Source organism: Stegodyphus dumicola, chromosome 9 (assembly GCF_044657685.1).
Source record: "Stegodyphus dumicola isolate Sdum_Otavi_A_Nest chromosome 9, ASM4465768v1".
In the NCBI taxonomy this organism is placed as follows: Eukaryota; Metazoa; Arthropoda; class Arachnida; order Araneae; family Eresidae; genus Stegodyphus; species Stegodyphus dumicola.
Window position 1 is genome coordinate 134,472,784 of NC_140776.1, and position 24,493 is coordinate 134,497,276.

A 24,493-nucleotide genomic window follows, 5' to 3' on the forward strand; every position below is an offset into this window, starting at 1 on the left:
AATGCTTCTCTTTTTTTGCAGCATAGGAATTACATTTACTGATTAATTTTTCGCAGTGGATTTCCCATGGTTCCACAAACGAAATGTCAAGAAAGGCGGAAGTACCAAGTGATGATGCCCCCCCCAACGAATTTAAAGTCGCCAAACTGAATAGGTTATATTGCAAAAAAAAAGAAAATAAGTACATAAATATTGCAATGCCCATTCTTCATTTCGCTATGATATACTGAAAAATTGAAATTTGTTGCGAACGTAAAGTGGTGTAAATATGATACAAGGCATGAGCGTGCATATACAGTATACCTCTAAACTGCCATATAACATACATTTTAAATCTGTGCAGAATTATTATAAATATTATATTATGATATTTTACTTCAGTTTTATTAACAATTAAAATTTATATGGACATTTACGCCTCTTTCATCTCCTTTCAGTCCCGAAATATTTTATCGCACGCAGTGTAGTTTAAATCGAATAAAATATCGTAACCAGCATGATTGGTAATAAAGCCATAATTGTTTTCTCCACACTCTGCTTACTTAGTGGATACCGCTCTTTAAAATAACCGTCAACCTGATAGCGTTTTGGTAAGAGTGAATATCATTCAGGTTAGGCTGTCCATCTCATTTGCATTGTAGATTCGCGGAAGATCACTGGTGTTGTAGCAAGATAATTTCTTGCAAAATTTTAGCCATTATCTGTAGACAAGGGTACTTAAAAGATTTGTTTTGCATTATTTCTTAAGCTAAACTCATCAGTGGTTTTAAATTTTGTGTTACCTCGTTCCCACAGTCAGCTGAGCAAAGGCAGATAATTCGACCACGCAATAAAGGTAAGGACTCGAGGAGAGACTTATAAAAGAAATTAATGAGGTAATAAGGTTCCCTCAATCATCATAATTTCTTTTACGAAATGTTTCGATCTTCTTGATTTTATTTAATGGAGTTTTGGTCAGCTTAGCTTTTATGTTTTGCTAAACAGCTATCTTCTTCATTTTTCTCTAACTGTTCTGCATTTTGTTTCAAACGTACTAACGAATTTTTCAAATTAGATGACAAATAATTTTTAGTTACGAAACGAACGTTTCGTTGAAAATGACGTAATTTTATCATTTTAGAGCAAAATACTCTAAAATGATGCAATTCCAGAGGCATACCTGGAAGATATGCCTTGATAGAGGACTTATTAAGAGAAAAAGAACTGATCCAAGGCTACGCATAGGGAACACTACGAAATTAATTTCAACTGCCTGATTACTGGGTATAGAAATTAGGTATTTTTTGGAAGCAGGCAAGACGAAAAATTAGCAATCGCCTTCGCCGAGAATCGAACCACGGACCTCTGGAATACCGGCCCAGCGTGCAGAACCACTACACCCCGAAGGAACGCTAGGAAGGCGGAAGAAATACCTTATGACTGGACAAAAGACGAGTCCAAGCTATTAAGAGAGTTTAGAGACCTTACCTAATTCTCACTAGCGGAATTCATCTGTTAATGATCGTCGGATGTAACTGCTGATTGATGTGTAGCTACGATAGCAAGAGCTAGATATATATGTGTTTACTGACTTAATATGACTTGACAATAGCTTTCATGAAAATCTTGTCAGATGCAATCATCAAAAATTTGCTCCCATGAATCTTAAGTAATTAGATTACGTAGTTATATTCGTGATCATTGCTTTCGCTTGATTTGTTCACGGAGTTGAAAAGAGCGTTTTAGCCATCATCCTGAATTATAGCGGGTAAAATATTGCCTTACAAAATAATTTGAGTGAAAGGCATTTATAGGAAAGATTTCTCATTTCTTGTTTCTTCGTAAATATAATACAGATTTTAGTGATAAGAATCTTTGGTGTTTTACCCTATATAATTTAATTTTCTTTGGTGTAAGTGGTTTAAAACTGTTTGGATTCACTTATAGTTTATGAGTAAAATTGGAAATATGTTTCCCGTTTCAGAATTTAGTTAACTCCTGATTCGTTTTACACACTCAACCTACCAGATGACCTATTCAGATTTAAGAGAGATTCAACAGCGCAGAGGTTGAAGAAACTGATTCCACTCAATATAACGACATACTACTACTGTAACAATAACAGTAGCAGTACTTGTTTAGTCCGTTAAAAAATTCTTAGAGGCAAACTCTTTTTTTTCTGCCTTACTTATCAACATACCTTCATATTACCCATATAAATACCCTTTTTTCACAAACATCTGTTGGCTTCTTTAAAATACTCGGTAAGAGAAGTAAATATTACATTGTTTTATAAATTAACAAAATATAATATCTCTAGCAATACGAAATATTTAAATAATTAACGCCGTACTTAGAACAGTTTCCATTTTCATTTATTTTATAAGTGATAATAATCCAAGAATAAACTTATGTAGTCTACCTTCTTCTGTCTCATTTTAATATGCCATTTCTGAATATAAATCTGAAATTCTGTTTTTTAATCATTTCTCATGCTACTTTGTCGGAAATTCTTTGAAACCGCACGTATCCTTTATTTGATGAGGAGCTCAGAAATTGTTATTCGCATGTCCAAACAGGAAAGAAAATGTCTCACCGGAAAAGATTAATTATAACAGATGGAAGAGATAAGGCAAAATTAAATGTAAGTAAATACCATAGTTCAACGTTTATTTGCCATTAATTCTTCTTTTCTTACTGAAAGGCGTGCACTTTGCTTCCGTTGAAAGGTTTGCTACATCTTTTGACATGATTTTATTACAGCGACAAGATGTTATGGAATTAGTGCCAAATGATAGTTGAATTCTGTCATTTAACATAATTACCATTGCATTTTCCCATGATATTATTTTTCTTTTATATGTATATGGCTAAATATCAACCATAATTTCATAAGTAAAAAAAAACAAATTTATTTTAAATTTAACTATTATTTTGCGTGCTGCAACAAGGCATAATTCAAATTACCGCTGAAAACTGTCTGCAGATCAGAGGCAGATAAGACATTATATCTTTCACGACGCTTTGCTATGCGACTTCTGCTGAATTAGTGTGCTTGAGATGCTGTTAGGAAAAGAATTTCGCTTCCTTTTCATCAGTATTCTATGAAAGATGATTAAAAAGTTACAAATAAGTGTTCCAAAAACATTTGGAAGCATTTATGAATTTACTTTTGTACTATTAAACAATTGTTTACTGATTTATCATTTCAGGTATTCTAAAATCAAGCTAGGCGCCAGAGCTGGAGCAACTGCTGCGGTTACACCGGGCGGAAGAATTTGAAAACTGTAAATTTCTTAACCACGAGCAACACAATTTAGAGACAGAATTTTTTTTTTTAATTTATTGAAGCTACTGGCAGCAGAGTTTAGAGCTGAACAAATTTTTAGAATTTAGGGAGGCACCGGGAGGAAAAATGCCTAGTATCGGCTCTGTTTAGAATATTATAGGTTAAAAGCCCAGTAAGGAAGATGCCACATGAAGGAACTAGCATTTGTAACTCAAATTTCGTTTCTATTAGAAAACCTGTAGCGGTACCTTGAATAACGAGACTGTGAATCTACACAAATAATTGTCTAAACATTACTTATATTAAGTTGCTTTAGAAGGTGCTGATAATTTTGATGGGGATCGAATTACAATAACGAAAGGCCAAGGGAAACCACTAACGAAGGTACACCTCTAACATTTTCAACGTAAAATTGCCACTTATGCAAATTTTATTTATATATATACTTATGCAAATTTTATTTATATATATACTTATGCAAATTTTATTTCTAATATAAATATATTTTCCTATAAATTATTTCATGAAATAACCTCATAACTTAATATTTTTCAATGAAAGTTATTCAAGCAAAATCACATTTCAGTTTTTGTTATTACTTTATTTCCTTGGTTTTAGTTTAGAATGTGTTACATAAAATATAAATTTACGCATCCCCCTTGCAAGAAACAAAACTGAACAATTTTTAGTATTCTTATTGGTTTCGCTACGAACTTTAATTAAATTACATACACACGATCAAATTAATGCAGCTCAATTGCTCAATCAAGAATCACGTATGCAATTAGAATTTCGAATTAAAACATTCATTTTGTTTCAGACGGAAAAAAATAATTCCTTCTGGTAGATCTTTTACTTTTACTTTTTAAAATTCTTGAGCTTGAAAAATGTAAATAACATTAAATACAGAAGGCATAAGTATGGATATTTACATTCTATACATAAGTATGGAGATTTAGGGCACCTGTCAGTTTGCTTCTGTGATATCAAATCCTGATTGTGGTGTTGATAATTATAATGATTCTGAAAACATGCACATAAAATTTTAAAATATAATTTCAGTTAAGCTTAATTTCTCTATTTCATCGGAAAATATTTTCTGAAAATGGTTCCTTTTTAATCAATATAATCATTGAAAAGAGATTAGAGAAGATCAAGAAATTGAAGAATTTCCTTCGAGGAGAAAATATGGAAAAAATGTAAAGTAAATTAGTCTTTAAAATGAATTAACGTTAAGGGAAAGATGTAACAATGTGGAAAATAAAATCAGTGTCTTCAATTTCTACCCATTGCTATATCTGTACAAAATACAAAATATTTTAAAAGACGATCCAGACTACACATCTTACTCAAACTTTCTCTCCAGTAACTTCTTAGAGACGTTCGTGAATGGTACGTGTTTGAATAATATAAAGAAATATGTAAACGTGAAAACAAGATCTTGGCTAAAAAACGAAACATTACCTTTTTCATGATAAATTGAATACATTCAGTGCAACTGTCGTGGGTGTAGTCCAAGACTACATCAATTACATTTCGAATTTAATCACATCTTAGGTTAATATAAATATTAATAATGAAGGTTCGTCTCTCGTACAAGCAGTGTCTTTCTGTTTATTTAAGATTTTAATAAAAAGGTTATTTTAGCTTTCTTAAGACTTTTATGAAGTCAGTTGTTACAGAGTAAATCAAAAATTAGCTTTGAGTCAAGTAGGTCTGTTATGGCATTGACACAAAATTCTAAATATAGCGGAAACCCGCAATGTATATGTAAAAAATATATATAAGTCAATGAAATTGATAAGAAAATTAAATTAAGCAAGAGGAAACTGTTCTACACATTTACGATGATTTTGATCTTTTAGAAATAGAAAGCATCCTATTCATTAGCCACGAGGAAGACTGCATGTTGCGCTACTGGGTCCGTCAAGAGTCGAGAGAAAGCACATTCTGAGCACTTAACTCTTCTTTGAATTATTATGTATATATTAGCGTACTAAAAAGAAGCAAAAAAGTGCACTCTACATTTTGAAATTGTCCTCCAATTCGTGCACCGCAACTTTGTGAATACACAATTTTGACCTTACGCACCTGTTAGAGTGCTTCAAGTGCAAGACTTAATTAATCTCAAAAGGCATTAGTATGTTTAAGAAATCATAATTACCAGATTTATATATGTCAGAATTTAGAAAAAGCGGCTTGAAGCATGGAACAGTGAGGTGAATTAGTAAATCTTACTAGCATTGAAGACAGATTAAACCCACGACTGAACATTTTTCAACAAAAATACAACAAATCTACACATTTGAATATTTAAACAAATCACTGCTGATGCTACTACCATTATTATTATTTAAATGCTTAATTGCAGTGTATTTCGAAAAACAGTATGAGTTTTATTTTGACACAAATTTCTTGTATTTAAATGAAGATCCTAAATTTATAAAGAAAAAAAAGCTTTCATTTGAATTATTTTTCTCTGTTTATTTTTTCTTAAATAATAAAATAATACGTAGTTGTTTAAACACCTAATAAAATGTTTTCATCAGTTATAATATCGTTTTGCTGACCAAAACCTTTACGAATTTCACATTCTGAATCTAGTTCTCAGAGGTATTAAACTAAAGATTTAAGAATATTAATGATGGAAAGCAGGAATATTCTGTATTACTAGTTAAAATTTAAATACTAGTTATATTTTATTTATCTTTATTCTTTTAATTAAATTTTAGCACCGCAATTAAATTGGACGTTTCGATTACAGAAGAAAACAACAGTGTTATTTGCACATGGGCAAGGGCTGCTTTCGTGAGCCACTTCCAAGAGAAATCGGGCTGCATTTATATTATCTGAGGAAAACCACAATCGACCCATCCAGCCAACTTTCTGAACCGCCGGCAATAAAATGGAGAGATAATTGTCAATGATTTGCAGCTTTAACTGCTATGCAGCTAGTTACAACCCTTTGAAATGACATAAACTAATGATTAAGTTAAGAGATTTGTGTGAAAATTCTCTTTGCCTGAGAGTAGCAGATATACGAGAATATCTGTATAATTTTGTTAATGATGTATATACGAGTAGTAACCTATGAAAGCAGCAAATACAATTACTGGCAAAAACTACTGCATTGCTGTAGGTATAGAATTGCAACTGTAAAATGTTTAGTTGTGATGTGAAAAACTAAATTTGATCAGCGAGAATCTGGTGTCTGGAGTGAATTTGAGATAAATAAAGCTAAATTTGATTAAAACGAATAATCAAAGGAAACCAAGTTAAAGGAAAATTGTTATCTGGTGCTTTAGAAAGAGAATAAAGTAAACGTATTTGTTTATTTTTTTAATTTTCTTTCGCATTCGAAATTTCGAACGCCGGTGAAAGCACATGACAGATTACCTTTCAGATTAGGACTCCTTTCACCATCGCATTTAAGAATTTAGAGATTGGCATTCATTTGATGAAGGACTGAAAAGAGAAATAGTGCTTGGAACACGATCAGCTGGTAAAGGAGTACTTTAAGTTTTAAATTGAATACATTCAAATGCAGAACTACCGAATTATTTTCCAAATTTTTAGAATTGTGAAAAATTAGGTCCGCCGAGAGAGTTTTAACTAAAAGTTAGCTTTCGTATTCCCAGATGTTAGATTTATTGTGGGTACTTTGCATTGAATTATTATTCACGAATTTCACATTTTGAATCGGCATAAAAATTTTGGTTGGTAGATGAAAAAATGTTGATGCTCTATATGCTCTTAGTATATAATTTTATATATATTATTATTATTTTAAGGACGTGGTTCATAAAAATTAGTTGAATAAATACATCTTGAGCAGTTGGTCGTAGATTGGTGATTCCACTTGCAGAAATAAATCAAATAAAGTAAAATTTCATATTATATCAATTGTTGTCACTTTGTAGTTTTAGTTGAAATATACGAATATTAGATTTTTTGTTAGCCTTTTAAGGAGAGAGTTCTAGATGTAAATTTAACCCGTAGTCTAATAATCAACATTCAACAAAAGAGTTTGTTCTGTAATTTGCAAATTTAGCACTGAAAACATTCTGAAAAATCACATGACTGAAATCATTTTCAATTAGTCAGCATTGATTTTATAGCCCATGTAATTACGATTGAGCATTTTACTTAGGCTAATTTTAATATGCTTTTTTAAATTTGAAGTAATACATTTTAGAGCATTAAATTTTTACAATAGTTCAGTATTTGTAAAAATATATTATGTAGTTAGCAAGCACTTTAGTTTTTATCACGTAAACACAGATATGTTTTGGTTAATTAATTAGACCGCATAAAACATTTATATTACTGAAAACGTTTCTACATGAACAGTATAACGACTTGTAACAATCGTATAGCTACTTAACGTAATGCCGTATGCTTTGCTGAGAAAGAGTAAACATTTTAATTACTGAAATGAAGATAAACCTTTGTTGTAAAATTTTCTAGTGAAAAAAATAACATAATTGCAATAAAAATACATTATATTGAAAAAATTAAAGCCAAAGAATAAAGATAGTTCGACTTGGGATCGAGCTCAGACGAGCTGGGCTTCATAGTGACAAGCTAGCTTAATGGTTGATTTTTCCTGTTTTCTCTATCTGCAGCATGCATACGAATCAATTTCCCTTGGAATTTCCTCCAAGAAAGCCTCCTTCCTCTCTCTTATTAAGCAAATAAAACTTGTATTTTCCATATTCGAATAGCCTAACCTTTTATTAAAAAATTAAAATTACTTCCTATTAAAAATATTATCATGAATTGAATAATAATAAAAAATGGTTTTACTTTATTTTAAGTTAAAAATAATCGATTGAAAATGTTTTTTATTGGCGCGAATTGAAGGTCTCATTTATTACTTTATCTCATAATTTGGAACTAGGTGTTTCCTGCCAATGATTTAAGAAATAATTAAATTTAGTACCTTATTGAATTACCAACTGCATATATTTAAAATTAGTAATTAATTATTAATACGTATCTACATTTACTGATTATTCACGTTAAAAAAAAATTGTTATCAGTCTCAGTTTGTAAAAAGAGTTAAAAATTGCTGCTTTTCTGGTACGCTTATTCAAAAAGCTTTTACGAATTGTTAACAGATAAAAATAATAACTCGGTGTTTGGAAACACTGAAAAATATATAAATGTCTAAGTTAATTATTTTTTTATTCTGAAGCTGAGTATGCCAATGACCTTGAAAGCAATTTAAATTAGAATCCTAAGTTTTAAGGCTTTTGTTTTAGAAAACAGATAAGGTGATATTTCTATATGTTTAAAATGTGAATTTTAAGATTCTAATAATATAATTTATAGCTTTATTTTATGATATTTTGATCTGCATTCTGCGAACTGTTTCGATGTTAGTTTTAGGATGTCATATGATGAATGAACTTTTACGAGTGAATTGCCTACGTCAGTTATTATTTCTTTTAACTATTACTTATTGCTGCCTTAGTTACTATTTCCTTCGTTTACTTTAGTTATTATTTTCAAGGCTATGTTCATAACGCAGTGAGTTTAATTCGTCAAAAAATTGTGGGTTTACTAGTTTTATAGAAGAAGCGTAAACGTTTACTGAATATAACTCTAGGCACCTTATATACCTTATAAAAATTAGAATTCGTATCTTTTACAAAATTGATCTTTTAAATTTAAAAATGGCAGTACATAAATATTTGCCTTTTAATTATTTTAGTTGCACAAACATTTTAAATTTAAAAACATTTTCGTAACTGAAAGTAGGAAATAAAGATCGCAAAGTACATTTAGGAGTCTAATATATAGAGAAACATATACTAATATACTAATATAAGTAATGAAACCTAAATTATAACCTGTATAAATCCTTTTAGATTGAAATTTACTAGAGTTTTTACTTAGCTCAGTTTGTGATGTTCTAATAATATAGAACATCACAAACTGAGTTAAGTAACTTTAGAGGGAACTTTTTTACAGTTATGTGTTATGCTTATTTGGGAAACAGGCAACTTTTTTACAGTTATGTGCTATGTTGATTTGGCAAACAAATGTGTCATTAATAACCAAATAAACTCACCGTACACTTTCAGTTGTTTCTCTGCTTCCACGGTTTGAAATGTGGGAGATTCAGCTGATGCTTCACATCTGTAAACCCCTTCTGTCTCAAGATCGGTGTGTTTTAAATACACATGACCTTGCACCGACTTGTGCAGCTGGAAAAGAAAAAAAAAAAAGAAATTCAGCTGATAGTGTTTATTTCCTCTCACATTTAACAAAGTAATATGATTCGAATAATTTTTCAAAAATCGAAAATACGAGGGTTGGAACTTTAATAGTGGCAACTATTTATTTACAAGGAATACAAAAGTGATTCATGTCACCATGTTTCACAGTCCTTGAATATAGTCGCCAGCATTGTGTACAACCCGTTTCCAACGATGTGGAAGTCGCAGAATACCTGTAGCAGCGCCTGTTTTGTTGATAGTTTGAATGGACCGGTCAACTGCCGCAAGAATCTCAGGAACAGTTCGGAAGCGAGTGCTACGAAGTGGTTCCTACATCTTAGGAATTAAGTCATAGTCACAAGGGCTTAGATCTGGGGAGTATGGTGGATGGTAATGCACTTCCCATCCCCATCGCTTGAACAAATCAGTCACAGCTTGCGCTGCATGCGGCCAAGCATTGTCATGCAAAATGAGAGGAGCGTTCTGCAGAAATTGTCGCCGTATTTTTCTCAAAGCTTGTCGGAGATTGTGCTCCAAAAATGAGCAGTAATACTGCGCAGTGACGATCTGCTGTGGGGGAACGGTATGCGTTAGGATGACACCATCACAGTCGTACACGAGAATCACGATAACTTTCACATTGCTGGGGTTCTGACGAAATTTCGAACGTCGTGGTGACCCGTGATGATGCCATTCGTTGATTGGCGTTTCAGTTCTGGCTGGTACGATCGGGCCCAAGTCTTATCCAGCGTAATGATACGGCGTAAAAAGCATCTCATTCGCGCTCATAGCGCTCCAGGTGGGTTCGGGCGGCATCGTATCGTAGCCATTTCTGCATTTCCGTCAATTAATGTGGAACCCATCGTGAAGCAATTTTTCTCATGGACAGGCGTTCCTTCAGAATGTGCAGCACAGTCGTATGCGCTAATCCTGTTTGTCCGGCCAGCTGACGAATCGTTTGGCGGCGACCACTGTCCATTAGTGCGGCAACAGCTTGCACGTCTGCATCGCTGACACTCGGACGACCTGGCCGCAGCATGTTTGCCACGTTTTGGCGTCCTTCATTGAATGCTTTCACCCATCTTGCTACGGTTCTGTAAGGCAATGCAGATTCCCCGCAAGCCTCTTGAAGCTCTTGATGACACTGTCGTGCTGTACGACCTCTGGCACATTCAATTTTTATGCAACATCGTTGCTCTTGTTTTGAAAACATGGTGACAACACTTACTTTAGACCGCGAGCTAATGCAATGATCCCTTCTTCGCGTCACTTCGCATGCGCGTGACGTAGGCAGGACGAGTCTTTTTGCTGAGAGGTAAGATAGGTATGTAGTTTACGTGTGGTATACGTGATATTCTTTGGTTTTGTTGCGTAGCGTTTTTTCAGCTGTGTTGCCACTATTAAAGTTCCAACCCTCGTATTAACCAGTAGCAGATCCAAAAATTCAAAGTATAAAATTACACAGACTACCTTCATTTAAATCTATGTCATTTATTGCCACTGACAAAAACAGATAGATTTACTACTTTCAATACTTCATTTTTATTTCCAAATACAGTAATACCTTTTTTAAAAATGGTTATAAACTGCAAATTCTTAATGCTCAACTATTTGAATCATATTTTGTGCAGAATTCTTCTCTCATATCATTGAATTATTTCAACATTTGTATTAAATGTCTGTCATAATTGTGCTTCTAAATAATTTTGAAATAATTAGGCTAAAGAAACTGACCTAACGTAAAATTAACTAGGCAAATCTTTCTTAAATTATTATTATTGCTATTTTGTTCTGTATTGTTTCAAATATATTGACATCATTTTGAGTATAAAATTTTAAAAATCATCTCGAAGAATATTTCTAACGACATTATACTAAACTGCATTAGAAGTAAAAAGCGTTATAAGTATCTATCCATGCATTTGTATTCCGGTTAAATCTATCAATTCCTATTATAGTATTTAACCACCCACGCTTCAGCAGGTTACATTCTGCAGCTTTCAGAAGCAAGGTATGAAAGTCTGTCTTAACAGTGTGTTAGAATAAACTATTATTAAAGTACGACTGTTTCGAAAAACGATAAAAAATCCCTATATTTCTTGCATTTGTTCTTGTGGCTTATCACAAATGTTATTTCAACATGCACAGGACTTTAAACCTCCTGATTATTCTTCTGCTAGTAGATTGATAAAAGTAATCTATAAAATGTTGACACTAAGCTAAAGATCATATCCATAGATTTTCTAAAGAGTCAAAAAAACAACAAAGTGCTCAGGTGTATTTTTAATCATCTACTCTTAAGTTTTAGAAATGTAGAGTACTAGGTCCTTCGATATTTGCTTTGCCCAATTTTGAAATAATCTAGCTATTAGTAAATTTTGGGAAGTTCCGTGTGTAATTTAATTTTTTAATCTATGTAAAATAACGTTGATTCGATAATGCACAATTATAGTTTCTACCAATGGATGGAAAGTTCCATGCATTAGTTTATTTTTTTAAATCTGTGTAAAACAATGTCTACTCGCTTAATGCACCATTTTAGTTTCTACCAATGGATGGGAAGTTCTATGCATTTTTTAATGTATGTAAAACAATGTTTACTCACTATTTAATTCGAATAGATAATACAATGAATTATATTATCTATTCGAATACTTATTTTATTAATTACATTCACTGTCAGGAAGTATGCTCTTGTGACAATTCGTATAAATGTAAAATATCGTCAGATGCATAGCTACCTCTGTAGTTTCTACTTCGTGAGTAATAATTATCATCGTAGCACACATAGTATTTTCAGATCTATGGAAACTAAAATTATATTACTTAAACTCACATCTTTGAATTTTTGAATGATTAAGTGATTCAGAAATTCCAGATGCATGATCTGAAGTTTCTATGTATTTAGTGTGGTTAGCATTTTATAATTTATTTATAGGCTTAAGGTATGAAATAAAACGTTCTACAGGAATGCCTCCCTCTCCTTAAATAGTTAGCTCTCGTGTCTTTTGCTGTATTCGAATAACGTAACCTAACCGAACAATATGTTAAACACAAACGCTCTAACCCAAATTGTTTTGAAAAACATTATTTAAAATAATAAACTATTCATACGATTGTCTTAATTCATTACTCATATGCTTAAGCAAAATTATCTTTCTAAAATTTTAGCCATCACGTTAAATAATGTTTTAGTTGGAAGACAGCTAGAAATTTCATAAAATAAAATCACATACATTATCATATAAAGCTATATAAAATTGCAAGTTGGTTAGTTTGCAAGAAACGAAGGACACAGTCATCAATTAAAAGATTAATTTTTGTATAATATACTTGCGCTATAAATAAATTGCTTCTTTGTGTTATATGATGTTTACTTAACTGTTTAGAATTTGTTGCATGAAGGTGAATGATATTAAGCAATGCAAAGTTATTTATAACAGTTTCATTTATATGACAAAGCAAACTGGTAACCGAACACTGTAAGATACATATTTTTGTTATATGTAGCTTCGGGTTATTAGTTGCAGTGCTAATTAAGTTTCTAAAAACATTAACAACTGACATTTCCAGGGTTGTTATTGAAGCAACGAATAGTTATTTACAATAATTCAACTTATATGGCCAACTGAAGTGATAAACGTCATATAAGTACTAGCATTTAATTGTTTCTTTGTAACACATTTGTCGAGTGTTCCAAAATAATAATCTTGTTATGTGTGTTTTATATAACATGTATTCTATATTTATTAGTTGAAGTGTGAATGCAGTTTCTAAAAATATTAACAGCTGACATTTTTAGTGCTGTTAAGTTTCCTTAGACCATTAAATGTTTTTGAAAACTTTATTTGGCCATAGTTACTATGGTGTCGAATGTTTCTATTAATATCAATTAAAAACATTATTAAGAAAAATATATAGACAAGAGGTTTTTATATCGTTTCCAATAAATGTTCAATGACTATAATTTCTATTTATGAAAATAATTCTAAAGTCTCAATTATCTAATAGTGGCAAAGTGCGGTATAACTTTGAAAAATGCATAATTTTTTATGAAAGTTTTAAGAAGACGTATTTTTGAAATATACACAAAGTTAATTCAAGGGCATAATTTTAACTATCAAATAAATTTGAGAAAACACAAAAGCTTCAGATAATCAATTTTAGGAAATGCAGCATTTTTGAAAATTTATATGTAAGGAAAATCGAACTTTTCTTAGCTGGCCTTCACTCACCTTAGTACAATATTTTCTAAAATTAACACTCAAAATTAGGTACAAATCATACAACATAAAAAGTGACTTATTTATAACACTATTATATGCAAATAAATTATTTAATTTTATAATTTATTAAAATAGTAATTAGTTTAATTTTAAAAGAAACCCATAATTTGCGTAAAATAGTTTAAATAAACAACTGATAAATATAAATTTAAAGAACCATACAGGAAAACTAATGTTATGTATGTTGTTTCAACTCGATTCAAATCAATTCGGAATTTTCTTGGATGTGAATTGTAAATGTTTGAAAACAGTAAAAGTGAATCTCTATGAAAAATAGGTGCACACATTTGAAAAATATTTTGTATACAATTTTAACGGTAAAGATATATTTTTAAAAGATATACAGGTACTGCACAAATAAATCTTACGAAATAAATAGCTGGTAGAGCTACCAATAAAAGACTAAATTGGAAAATGTGGAGAGTTTGATTGAATGAAGGCCCAGTCTTTCAAGCTGAAATCCGTAAAATCCTAATGTACTGTCTGCTGAAAAGAATGAAATCCTGATTGAGAGAAAAGAAGGAGGGGATTGACTCGCACGTTTCAGTCTTTTAAAAAAATGAGGAAGTTAAGGTTTCTAAAGCTAGCTGGGCTCAAGGGGGAAATCAGGAAAGTTTCATTTCAGCAGTGAAGTGAAGACACTTTCCGTTTCCCTCCTACCAGTATATTTGAATTTCACATTTTTCTCAAAATTGCTACGTTGTAGATAACGAAAGCATCAGGTATTAAGATCTCAAAACTCAGCAAAATTTACGTCTCTGTGCCTTCTTTTCTTTAACCTTCCTTTTCTGATTCTGGACGTTAATATTTAAGTTTTAAAATGAGCTGACTTTCCATTATGTTGAGATGCACCAGACAATAATAAAACGAAATTGGAAATTCAACTCATTGCGCAATTTTTTGTGTGCATATACTATAATTCAGAATACAAACCTAATAATATCACGTAATTAGAAAATTTAGTAATTTAGCATATTTTTCGCATTATGCATATTAATCATTAATTAATTATATTAAAAGAATTTAGGGAACACAAAATAATTAAACGTTAGCATTTACGATATACGTCTGTTCATACATATTTTTACATATCATACTGTTCATAAATTCATATTACCTTTAAAGCATGTTAAATATTCAAAAGTTTTAATGAGAAGTACAGGTTAAGAATTTTAACTAAATAGAATATCTTTTATAACCCGAAGCAAAGTACTGCAAGTTTAATGCAATTAATGTTATCATTAAAAGTAACTACGCGTAAAGCATTTTTTTCAATAAAAGTTCATTATAAATGTTCATATAAACTTTTATGCTCGGCTGATGGAATTTCAAAATCAGATACTTTTAATATATCGAAATTAATTTCCATTTAAAAAATATCCCCATCACAAACTGTAGTTAATTGTTTGCCATTTTCTAAAAAAATTCATTTTCCTTTGTATAAAATTCCAATTACAGCGATCTTAAGCTGTAAATTGCATTCATATCTTTGCAAAAATGAGATAAGGTTCAATCAATATTTTCTTCGAGAGCCATATATTTCGATTAAATGATAAAAATAAACTACAAGTCTCCATTTCATAGTTGACTTGATAAGAAGAACATAGAATCTGAATTAAATAACCGTATTTATGTAGCAAATTAAATAGCCTGGTAAAAAGTAAGAACTAAATTTAATTACTTTCTCTTACTTCGCCATTTCGGACTCTTTAAATGAGTAAAACTTGTTCCATATTTCTGTTTAATTAGATAGTTTCGCGAAGAAAGAATTAGAGGTATTTGGGATATTAAAGTTTTGTTTATACAGATTTAAACTCAGAAATACGTGAAAAATCTAATTAATGAAAGGGAATTGGAGGAAAAAGAGAACAAAAATGAAACTTATAATCTCACAGAAGAAGTCAAATATTTCGGAAAGAAGAAGAGTTTAATAAGGAGTAAGACAACAGAAGAAACATAATGGGTTTTATTCTACTGAATGTCATCGAAGGTTTTAACATATCATAGTTATTTAAGACACAATAACACGCCGAATAAATACTAATTCAGAAGTCAAACAACAAAAATCAGCGTTATATTTAGAAAATTTTCACAGGACTAATTTCGATGGTTTTACGGAACCACCATCTTCAGCTGGAAAACCGCAAATGAACAAGATAGGAAATAATGATTAGATAAGATAAGAAAGCCTGGACAAGAATAAGCAGTTTTGCAGCTGAAGATGGTGGTTCGGTAAAACCATCGAAACTAGTCCTGTGAAAATTTTGTAAATATAACGCTGATTTTTGTTGTTTGACTTCTGAATTAATATCATAGTTAGTGTCAGTGATATGCACAGTTAGAAACATATTAACTGTAGTGGCTCTTTGCTAGTTCAAGTCATTAAACAGACATAAGTATTTCTCAGCGAATAAGTAGTTTATAATATATGTTGATAAATATCGCTAAACAAGTATAATAAATTTTGTCTTACATGAGGCGAAGTCAAAAAATGCGTATCACATAAGTGAAAATACATCAAGGCAGTGTATTTTACTCTTTTAATAGGAGTAATCATTTACAAAACAGACAAACTTGAATTAGATTTAGAAAAGTGTAAATTCTTAAGCGGTACAACATTAAATAGTCCATTAATACTCGTACTAGCAATTTCGTTTGAATTACGTATCGAACGTTTAAGATTGTTAAGATTTTTCATTTTTGTAATCCCTTCTCCCACACAACTGTTGCCAATTCAAGATCCATAATATAACTAGTTATAATCAGGGCAGTGGAGTCGGAGTCATGGAGTCGGATAGACTTTTGGGTAAAAGGAGTCGGAGTTGGAGTCGCTAAAAAACACGTCGACTCCGACTTCAGTTTTTGTTGAATAGTTTGAATTTGAAATGAAATTAAAGTGAATTGAAAACCCTTATTGACAAACTCAGTTAATATTTTTATTTATGAACTATATACATTAATAAATAGTTATTGTCTATTTTATTGACATATTAGTAAATAAATATAAGGGAGCAGGATGGATGTGATATTTGCCATTATTGATTAAACTGATTCATTTAGTTACTAATCTCATTGGTGAATTGAGGTAAGCAGCAAGAACTCCCAAAATTGATGCCATACTTAGGAAGCGAGCAGAAAAAGGAACAACGCAATGGAAAAGTACACATTTGATGATATAGTGGTTGTTAGGATTAATAACTTTTTCAGAAGATGTAAATAACCCTAATATTTCACCGACAGAAAGACTGTGGAATGATCTTGAAGAATTGGAAACCCTTCTTTCTATACAGTATATAGCTGCCAAAAAGCTACAATCTAAAGAATTAACAAGAGGCAAGACTGGAAGAATGCGATGTTTGTTCTTTCTGAAATGGATGGTTTATTGCAGAAGGAATCGTTTCTTCAATGAAGAAAAGAGAAACTAGTTTGATAGACAATAAGATCGCGCTGGGTTCAATACATGTAGATCCAAAACGCCGAAATTTGTTGGATGACAAACAGATTAAAAAGGCAAAGAAAGCCATCTATGAACTTTCACTAAGAATAAAATTATTCTCAGAACAACTGGAGTATTCACATCAGGACAGTCAAACTGCAAATATTGCAACTGAGTCTCTAACATCTTCTTTCCAGTGATGAATTAGATTTTGAGAAATATTTGGATAATATTGAAAAGGCTAAGGCAAAGCGAATGAAAATAAAGCAACAATAGCCTTTAGATATAAAAATTAAAAAATACAAGCCAGATTTATACACGGCCTTTGAAGAGATAGATAAATATGATTGCTCTTGCAACACACCTCTTTTAGAACTTACAAAAATCTATCCTGAAAAGTTAAAGGAAGTAACAGCTCTTCTTCCTACTCAAGTCAGGGTGGAAAGATTCTTCTCAATTCTGAAGTTTATCAAATCTATGGTCCTCTAACAAAGAAGATTTTGCCGAAGTTTTACTGTTTCTTAGAAATTACTAATGGCAGTTTTTCCATTTCATGATAAATGTTAATTAATATAAAAAAACTGCCATGCATCAATTTTTATCTGTAGCGTCGACTTCTTTTATATTAAAAAAAGCTGTACCCATGATTGTATATTTACATATATATGAAGGAGTCGAAGTCGGAGTCATTAAAATTCCAGGATTCGGAGTCAGAGTCGGTCATTTTCCCTCTCGACTCCACATTCCGGTTATAATACATAGTATAACCGGTTATTTTATGAGAATTAGCTTTTCTGTCTTTCTCGCTTTCCATTTTCCTCCCAGAATTCTAAATTCTAATTCACGCTAATTCAAATGAGGTAGAAAGAGTGAATATTTAAGGGAAGGTTAGATGATAGAATCCGAGCGTTTGTCGCCTGCTGAAGGCCACGTTGCTATTTGATTTAAATACCGAAATTTTTTTGATTATCCTGAGAGCAGTTGATCTACGGCGTTACATTATTCTCGCCATTAGCCTTGTTACAGCGATTTTTAGGTTTGAGCGAACTTGCGCACATTCTGTCTGTGTAGCTTTTGGCTAACTTACAATTTACTTTAAAGTTAAAATTATTACTTCTGATTTGGTCCTTTGACCTGCTGGTTGGTTCTATAAGCACGAAACGTGCCTTCTATTAACTTTTATCTGAGTTAAATAAAAGAGCCTTTTGCTTCCTTCACAGTCTCTTTTAATATCTGAGACATAGCGATAAGTCTCTTACGTTGTAGGTAGAGTTCTCATAATTTATGTTACCAAAGAGAATAAGAATTTATACTTGTATGAAGATAATAAATCCTGACAAACAAATAATAGTTGTAAAATTCTTAGGCTTAGTTAATTAATTGTCCTCAAGTATTTAAAAATATTGGGAAATTTTGAATAAAGATAAAATTGTTTCTTAACGATATTGATGGCTGGAATGAATTTTCATGATTTTCATTGATGGCTGGAATGAATTTTTCAAACAAAAACAAATACAGTATATTTTGCACAGAGATTCCTGCTTGCGAAATCAAAATATTAGTTATTTTGAAATAATTTCATATGCTTAAAAATGCATTCTTCATTTGTTCAAACAATTTGCTTATGTAAGTTAATAACTCTTATACTAATTTCAGAGAATAAAATACAGATCAATACATTACACTTTTTGGCACTAGAAAGATATATCGGAAACTGTAAACTGCGGACTTAACCAGTTAATTACTAATGAAATGTTAATAAATATTTTTTAAGGTTACATATGTAAGTTGTCTCTTCGGTATTAGAAAATAAAACTTAAAATTTTAATTTTTCCTTACCATGGTACATAACTACTTTTAATTGTTTTGATTAAGCAGTTTACGAAACGTAATACTTTACGAGAGGGGCAACTAATCATATGATTTTCATCAACGCGAAGAGTGAAAAAATCGAACAGGTGTATTTCCAGACAAGACCAATTTAAATACTTTCGACGCTCCTTTGTAGGGTCCCGGTGGGTAACTTATATCTGGATACAGGAGTAGCAGGAAACTATACAGAAGAAAGGTTCAAACCCTTTATTAACTCTTTAAAATTTACAATGCGTCAACTCAACGCTAACAAACTTCGCCTCTACTTGGGCGGTAACTGAAAAGCAGGTAATTGTAAATTAAAATTTGAAATGTTTAACAAGTGCTAAACTAACCTAAGGGGCTCAGCGAGATCCCGAACTTCAACCCCTCTTCTAAGTTAGTGGCAACAAAGCAAAGCAAATTAAGCCACTTTGAACCAGCAATGAGCAAACATACCTACAGCAGAGACGGCAGCTAGAGCCCAACTCTCTCACTTCCCTTCTAAAAACTCGGTATTTAAACTTTTCCTTCTCAAAGTAGAAATTGCATTCTTCCCCGCGCGCTACCAAAATTAACTATTCTGGCACTGACAATTAGGGGAATGAAGGCTTATAGGAAAGTCTGAACTAAAATTTAAATCATTAGTTAAAATAAATATAAATCCCTACACCCTTCAAAATTTTATTTATAGGGAAGGTTCCTATGGACTATTACATAATATATTGCCACTAATAATTTTATTTCTAAAGCAAAAATTGTAAGCACTTGTATAATATATGTAATATATTATATATGATCAAAACTGAAGTTGCTTCTCATTCATCTGTTTTCTCCTTATTTATATTTTCATTTAATATTTTCTTTCAATAACTCATAGATATCTCACAAGCTAAGCCTCCTCCTCATTATCATGTGTTAATCTTTTGTTGACAATGGTAAGGGATTTAATTTTCGACGTATTTCGAGAACTTAGTTATTTCAAGAATCTAGTTACGCAGTCACGCAACTAGAACACTTGGACCCTAATTATGCGATTGGTCAATAATGAACGGTAAAAATTTTGGGCTGTCAGTATATTCAGTCATTTACAACACTCTAAGGAGGAAAGTAAAAAGCAAAAACGATATTTCAAATAGTGATTATTTTTCCCAGGACTGGATTAATTATTAAACAATTATTATCGTTCTTAACACCAGGCGAAAACAGAAATTGGTTAGTAAAAACATCGGAAAATAAGAATTTCTGTCATTCACCTACTTTTAAACCAACAAATTTTAAATAGATTAAAATTTGAAGTCCCGGTTATGACCTGGAATAAAGCATCAGTTGGACATAAATAAAGCTCTGCTTTTTTGGGATCAGTTTACGACAGAATGTTTTTTCGGAGCCAAAAAACCTGAAAAATAAACCGAAAATAAAAGTGATATTCAAACCACGGATCTTCCATTGCTAGTTAGGCATGGTACCGGTTCCATCACAACAGCAACTGCAGAGTGATGCAATAATTCTTTAACTCACCTTTGTATTGAGACATATAAATAAATCTACGAAAAACAGAAATATGCCAAATAAAATCCTCACATTCGTCCATAATATCAATCACCTGCTGCCTTCATCACATGTAATGTAGAAAAAATTCTCTAAGTCGATGCACTATTGCTCGTCTCCAAGTTGCAGCATTTGAGAGCATTTGAAATCGATAACGGAAACAACCACAGAACAGAGCGCACAACCTTAACTATGGTTTTCGGTACTCCAAACTGCGAAAAACACTTCTTACAGTATGCAATGGACCTGCAGTAATTGTGTTATTCACTTCTGCACAACTTCAACAGGAACACGCGTTTTTCCGGATTATGGTCTATGACTTGTGTATCTGATTTGCACAAATCGTTTTACATACAGTTTTACGGAACATGGGCCATGTCTTTACATGTAGTTTCACCTCTAAACTCACACTACTTCTCGACAGCATTTTTTCCATTCAGATAAAACAACTTTATCCATTTCCCTCGTTGTTTTCCTATAACTGATATCTTGCTAACACGTTCGAAGTTGTTTACAATGCCTTTCTTTCTGAACAGTCTTTTACAATGCTGTTCTCTGAAAATGTTTTACGCCTGCAATTTTAGTCATGTCCCAACGTCATTAATGTCCCAACGTCATTAGTGACGTCAACGACTGATTGAGCGGGTAGACTGCTGAAGATTCATATATCTAGGAAAATGGTTTATGTATTTGTGTTTGTTTTTACGTATCCTGTACGTTTTTTACGTCTGAACTTGAGTATCTAACAGTGACAAATTTGTACGAAATTCAATATATAGAAGATTTAATTGATGTTAATTTCTGATTCAATTAGTTTAATTTATATGCTAGTACTAGGTACTGATGTCAAGTGGAAAAGAAAAAAAATAATACGTCGATATTTGCTTTCTACATATAGTTTTCCTAAAATGTTTTTCACTGATATCTATTTTAAAAACCGACAGTGAAAGCAGTCTTTCAATTCGTTGTAGTGTCTTGTCCCCAAATTTCAGATAAAGGACAATTTATTCTACTTTTTTATTATTTATAATGAAGTGTTCTCTGGAAGAACTCTATTGTATTATTTACTTAAATATTAAATCCAATGCAATATGCATCTAATTCAAAAATTCTTAAAAAAGACGATATAATTGTATAAAAACAACTTTTGCCTTTTGAGTGAGATAGTTTGTGTACGTAATAAAATACAATGTTTGATTTAGCCCCCATCAAACTAAATTTCCAACTAATGAAATATTCATTATACTTTAGTTAGTTAAATATAAAGTTCTTTATGTACACAATTTCTGACGCTGTAGTATTATGCCCTATTCGCTTAGTCATTCATGTTACTGACTTCGCAAACCTTCTTCAACTTTTTTAACCACTTCTGACAAAATAAAACATACATATGAAATCAATTATATCCCAAGACTGGAACACGAACCTGGTCCAGAACCCACATATTTTTTTCTCAGAACCCATGTGACTTTTCCCTTTTCATAACGGGTTCTTTATCACGAATGAGATAGGATCCAAAAGGGTCCCCTAAAGCTTCGTGGTCGCATGCATCGACTTTTAAGAATACATAATAAGTAAAAGAAAAAGTTTTCGGTCTACTGTCCTGTAATTTGCGATAGGAATTATGTAGATTTTCAGAACTACATGAAAAATTGTCAAATCCAAAAGCCTCTTGCTGGGTCCCTCTCAAGTTTGGACCAACTCAAATGTGGGTGTTACGAGAGTCTTAAACTGACCCTGTAGCCAAAATATTTTGCTGGGAATAAGTTTTCTTGGTTTCAGTTCCTTTAATGGACTTGCATTATATCTGCCTTCAAAATCATGAATAATAATTTCTATCGTAAAATTTGTATTTAAGCGAAATTTTTTAAATACATAATAAGTCATTACTGATTTTTCTCAAATATTTTGCTGTACATTCACATACAATGCATTTGAATAAACTTCGAAATAATCTATCGGCTTTTCTCGTAGTAAATATAAAATTGAGTCTCAGTTTGCTAATATCTTGCATAATTACTTTAATTAGTAACGGTAAGACACAGCAATTACAAAATTGAATCATTTACATAGCAATCTGCGATAATATTTATTAAGGCATCATATTTAAGTATTTATCTCCTTATTAGCTTCATTACTACCCCACGTAAGTATTATATGCTATTATATTAAGTTTCAAAAGCTGGAACAAATTCTAATTGCGCAGAGCAAAGCACAAACTTAGTTGATTATTTTAATTTGCTCCGGTTAAATGAGGCAGATGATGGCATTCCAGCCCAATTTTAAACTTCCCTTGTTACTAACATAAACGGCAGGATTCGAACTCAAATGAAATTTCAGAAGCGCATTTCCACGCAAACAGAGCTTTGAATTGCAGAACACATTTACATCTTATGAAATGGAAATTGAAACCTAGGCATGCACCAGATGCAGAGCGAGACATAAACTCAATATGTTTCATTCCTAACTGACGCTATTAAATTTGAGTTTGAATAAAAGGCCATGTATATATACGGCAGGACGTTTAAAAGTATATAAATTAAATTTCACCTGGTTTAAAACAGGTGAGAACAAAGCAAAGCAAAAGTTATTGAACATGAGTTTGTAAAGTGAATTGCGTGCAAATGAATTATTTAATATTGGTATACATATCATTTAATTTCAGTTGATGAGAACTAAGTTTATAATTCAGAAAGAACCTTTTCACGCTCTTAAATGTTTAAATCCTAACTGCTTCGTCCACCAGCGCCCGAGAGGTAAAGTCGCTATCATTGGTAGTTAGGTCTCATTTTCTCCATGTATAACATGTACACGAGCCAGTTTTTCTTAGAAAGTCCTCATAGGCATACTTACCCTCAGGCAGATAACCCTCGATTGCCTTGCCATTGTAAATAAACCAAACCAAATTTCGTGATATAATCAGTAAGCCTCGAAGTGTTTTTACTTTTTAGGTAAAATTAAACCTCGACGAAAGGAGACAGGAGGTGAAAAAAGTGTTATTACAAGCGGCGCCATGGTATAACGAAGTATTTACGATCAGCAAAGAGGACTATGAAATTTAAGGTTTTTGCTATTTCATATTAACTATTTTTGCACATTTTTGTAAATATTTGAGCTATTTGATTGCAGTTTTGCTTTTGTGCATCGTTATAATTTGAAATATTGTGTTTATTTATGCAGCCAGAAGGTACAGTGGTTAGGAGAGTCCACTGCGATACTGAAAGACCTGGGTTCGAATCTCGTAGGAGATATGGATGTAATTATCCATCCCTTCATAGGAGGTAATGGTGGCAAACGTAGTATGTGCTTTCACAATAAAGTGGCCACCACTTCCGGCGTTAGTAGTGGCCAAGCTAAATCTGTTAAAACCCTTTTTTTCCTTCTGTACGCACAGATAAATTGAGTGACAAATTATTTATTACTCTGAACCGTCTTTATTTATAGTAGATGGCAGCCTAAGACAAACCAGTCCATATATTTTAGCCATGCTTTGGTTTTAAAGACCCTCATTTTTCAACGGAATTTTCCATATTTTTTTTAGGATATAAAAGGAATTGTTTGAAAAGGAATTTCTTTCAGTACATTGTTCTACTATTATTTCTTGGTTTGCAAAACGTTCTTAGGACAAAACGTTTATGAAAATTTTAATTACATGCAAGCAGAATTAAACACTACCTGTCTCTTAATAGTGAATAATGTTGCTATAGAAGAGTCACAGGTGATACTGCAGACTAGTGAAGTGATCAGTGTATAAGTGAAATTACTCAGAAACTGTAAATTCCATATTCCATCCTCATGGTAAGAAGTGTTAACAATACAATATTTTCTGCAAAATATTTTAAACTTTTATCAGGTACTTTGATACCAAAAAAAAATA

The 24,493-nt window shown here is 31.8% G+C and overlaps 1 protein-coding gene across 1 annotated transcript in view; it reads right to left on the reverse strand.

The window, feature by feature from the left end:
• Positions 1-24,493, reverse strand: part of LOC118194773 (uncharacterized) — a 414,199-nt gene that overhangs the window by 42,736 nt on the left and 346,970 nt on the right. Inside the window, exon 3 of the mRNA XM_085824136.1 lies at positions 9,345-9,480. Coding sequence (XP_085680262.1) covers positions 9,345-9,480 — 136 coding nt within the window. The remainder of the gene's footprint in view (positions 1-9,344; positions 9,481-24,493) is intronic.